This window comes from Sinocyclocheilus rhinocerous, unplaced genomic scaffold, assembly GCF_001515625.1.
Source record: "Sinocyclocheilus rhinocerous isolate Xijiao unplaced genomic scaffold, SAMN03320098_v1.1 scaffold5226, whole genome shotgun sequence".
Taxonomy (NCBI): Eukaryota; Metazoa; Chordata; class Actinopteri; order Cypriniformes; family Cyprinidae; genus Sinocyclocheilus; species Sinocyclocheilus rhinocerous.
In genome coordinates this window covers 157,001-160,751 of record NW_015651542.1, presented here as the reverse complement: position 1 = coordinate 160,751, position 3,751 = coordinate 157,001, and the positions used below count along the sequence as shown (strand labels likewise).

At 37.9% G+C, this 3,751-nt stretch overlaps 1 protein-coding gene across 1 annotated transcript in view; it reads left to right on the top strand.

Annotated features, from left to right (window-relative positions):
• The first annotated feature begins 696 nt into the window (after positions 1-696).
• LOC107713049 (SH2 domain-containing protein 1A-like) overlaps positions 697-3,751 on the top strand; it is a 3,885-nt gene continuing 830 nt past the window's right edge. Inside the window, exons 1-3 of the mRNA XM_016518467.1 lie at positions 697-709; positions 1,621-1,808; positions 3,308-3,371. Of these exons, the coding sequence (XP_016373953.1) occupies positions 1,672-1,808; positions 3,308-3,371 (201 nt within the window). The 5' untranslated portion in view covers positions 697-709; positions 1,621-1,671. The remainder of the gene's footprint in view (positions 710-1,620; positions 1,809-3,307; positions 3,372-3,751) is intronic.

Here is a 3,751-nt window from a genome sequence, read left to right as displayed (position 1 = left end):
GTGATATAGATATGTGAGGAACAGGAAAGGTACAGAAATTCCGATCGTAACCATCCATAAATGAAAGGAACGTGTGTTGGCTTGCATAAGTATTTTCAGTGTAGTTAAGCCGGTGTGTTGTGTGAGACTGAAATCATTCTTCTCTCTCACTGGATGTGTTTTCTTTCCGTTTTAAATAAGCATGGCAGGGAGAAGTGGCAGTAAGTTCTCTTCAAATAATTCTCATCTGCGTCTCACATTGTTTTGTTTAGCTGTTAATCGAAACATAATGTGAACTGTGTGGATTGTGACGGTTTAAAACACTTTATGTTTCATACAAAATACAGCACAGGTGATATTTGAATCTCTCCGTGTCTCTTTTCTCTCACAGATGACTTTCAGCTTGTTATTCCTGAAAGAGGCGAAAGAGTTAAGATTAATTCGGGATCTACTCTCACTGTGTCATGTCACTTGTCTCCTGCACTCAGTGCTGTTGACATGGAGATTACTTGGTTTGGCGAGATGTCTTGTATTTGCGCCTATAAGAACAGAGAGATGACACAGGGTGTTGACTATGAGGGCAGAGCGAGTCTGTTCATTAATGACCTGAAGAAAGGGAATGTGTCCTTAAGAGTGGCAGACTTCAGAGAGTCAGATCTGGGAGTTTACATGTGCCGGGTCACCAGTAGAAATGAAACACAGCAGATAACAGTAAATGTAGCAGAAGAAGGTAAGCAATTCATAACTGCACGCAGGATCAGGAATACTACGTTTATGCAGGAGTTGCAGAATGTGAAGAGAGCAAAAAACAAACAAAAAAACGTGTTAAATTTCCTAATAATCATGAACCTGTTTAAATAAACGTTATTGAGGTAAAAATAATAGAACAGCTAATGTACTACATCCTACTACAGGACCTAGATCTAATGAATGTTCATTGTTGAATTTAAATGAGCTATGTAGGCCTAGTTCATGGCTATTAAATGAGTTATATTTTGTCTATGTATTATACGCCTTGAACTAAACCAGGAAAGAATATTACTATTCATTCCATAGCTGTACAATGCATTTCAATTCTACTTATAAATAAAATAGCGTGTTAATGTCTTCATTAATTCTAAAAGGAGGCTACATGGCTCGATTGCGTCACTATAAGGGGACTGCAGCGCCCCCGCGTGGACACAGCGGTCTAGTGCAGCATCTCACACTCGTAATGGTGGAAAGTGCACTGGATAAAAAATACTTAAATGATCCAATTCAGGAGTTTGAAAATGTGTTTCATGAGGTGATATGTTGCAATATGATTTTAAAATGTGAGAATAAAACTAAGGTATTAAAGCTGCTGGGAGTAGGAGTGTTTTCATGCATCAGTAATAAATAACAAATACAATGCGTCTATGAAGATCTTAATGCTGATAAACTAATTCATCTATATGTAGAAAAATCCTTATAAAGTATCAGGAGTTATAAAACTGCTCTTTAAGGAAATATCTCTCGAACTGATAACTAATGTAATATTGCCGACATTTAAAGTGTTTTGTTTATATTAATATTTTTATTATAGCAAACATTCAAAAGATATCTGCAGCTGATCCTAGATCAGTTACATTCACTCAAAGCTTCTCTTGACTTCCTTTACAGCTAGGTCACCTCTTGTGGTGTCTGTGTATGTGTGTGTAATTGCGAGACAGAATGGAGGATCTGGCAGAGTATCACGGGCGCATCAGCAAGAGGCAAGCAGAAGAGATCCTGACTGAAGCGGGCAGAGATGGCAGCTATCTGATCAGAGACAGCGCGAGCGCAGCGGGATCTTACTGCGTGTGTGTGCTGTGAGTAACATGACTGCATCTGTGCTCTCTGATGTATAGCAAACTGTAACACAGTGCCGTGGTTCTCATCTGGTGGGTTATTGTGACCAAAAATGTGTTACTGTCTGGTCTGATTTTGGTTTTGGGATAGCGGGGAAAAACAATGCTAAATACAAATAATACAATGCAACTGACTCTATAATTGTACATGATTAGACAACATTAAGGGATAAAATGATCTCCGTTTTTTATATCAAAGTTGTGTGTCCGATCAAATTCTAGTGTGCCAACTGCATGGACAGATCGCGTCCATGCTCGGGAAAAAAAATGACTATTTCTGCCATATGGTAAAAAATATCAATACTAGTTTGCAGTTTGTGACAGGGAACACTCAACTCATCTGCAACAAGGATAAACATGGCTCGTGTCATCCAAAATGAGCATTGAAATTCAATTTTAGTACGAAAAATAGTTTTGTCACTGTGTTGGTTTGCCACTTCTGAAAACCACTTGAGAACCACTATAGCCTACCATTTGGTAGGTACATATGCAAGTAACTTTAACTGAATGAATGAGTAAATTGCATTTTTTTTTAAATGTAGTTCACATGCTGTGATTACCATTACTGATAATGTTATATGTGATGTAATTGATAATGCGTTCATTATTGCAAAAATGTAGGCTACCCCTTCAGGGTGAAGACGGTTTGAGATATATGAGCCTATATTCCCTCGATTACACAGCTACTCATCAAATCAATACATATGGACATAAAATATTGACTTGAGTTTAAATAATTCTATAATCTTACATGTATATTACCTAAAGCTTCCACTAAGACAAAATAAAACAATCGACCTAACAACAAGAGGAACTCTACTACAAAAACACAGTAAAATTGATACTCGGGCACTGTGAGGTTACTTTTTCTCAAGTTGGAGTAATTTGCATTTGTATGAAACAAGAGAGTAGTTGAGTAGATTTGTGTTGTTGTGATAGTAGAGACATATGAAAGTAGTGCCGTGATATACATTGTTGTCGTGGTCAACTGAGATCAGCGAGACCAACTGAGACCAATCAGAATTATGCATATTGAATTAAAGATAATCAGTTGTTCTGCAGTGTTTTTAAAATCAAATGTAAAACTTTTTAAAGCCTGTTTCACGATCTGCACATATAAAATTAATACCAGATGCCGTCACAGAACAAACCCCTAAAATCTCAAAATAAAGCAGGTATCTCAAATAGTTTTACTTTAGTCAGGGGTGTCCAAACTCGGTCCTGGAGGGCCACTGTCCAGCAGAGTTTAGCTCCAACTCTAATTAAACACACCTGAATCAGCTAATCAAGGTCTACTTGAAACTTCCTGGCAGGTGTGTTGAAGCAAGTTGGAGCTAAAACCTGCAGGACACTGAGTTTGGAGACCCCAGGCTGGGACACACATTCAGCTGCAAAACGGGGTGACTCCAAGTTTAAATATTGTGCTGCGAATAACATTATGACTGTGTGTAAATCTTCAGGTGTGATGGATGGGTTTACACCTACAGAGTTTTCAAACAAAAGGATGGCCTCTGGACAATAGAGGTACGAATAGATTTTTGGACCTTTGTACTTGAAACCTGAATATACATGTCTTAATATAAAAGCATACTTCTGTCTTAGCATATGTTTTGTGTGTTGATATTTGGAATACAGTACAATATGTTTCCTGTGACTACTTCTGGTAGTACATTAATGACACTGATACTTTTAAAACAAGAAGAGCAGCACTAGACTATATAGCAGTGCACAGCATTTTTTTTCTCTTTGTGGTCAGTGTGTTGCATGTATTTGTAGCCTCACACCCCACAAATTAACAGCCAGAAAATCGCCATGTACATCTGTTATGTTTCAGCATCACCCACATCTCGTTTCATATGCACCAAGAAAATTGCAAAATGTGAAACTTGTAAACACCCCCCCCC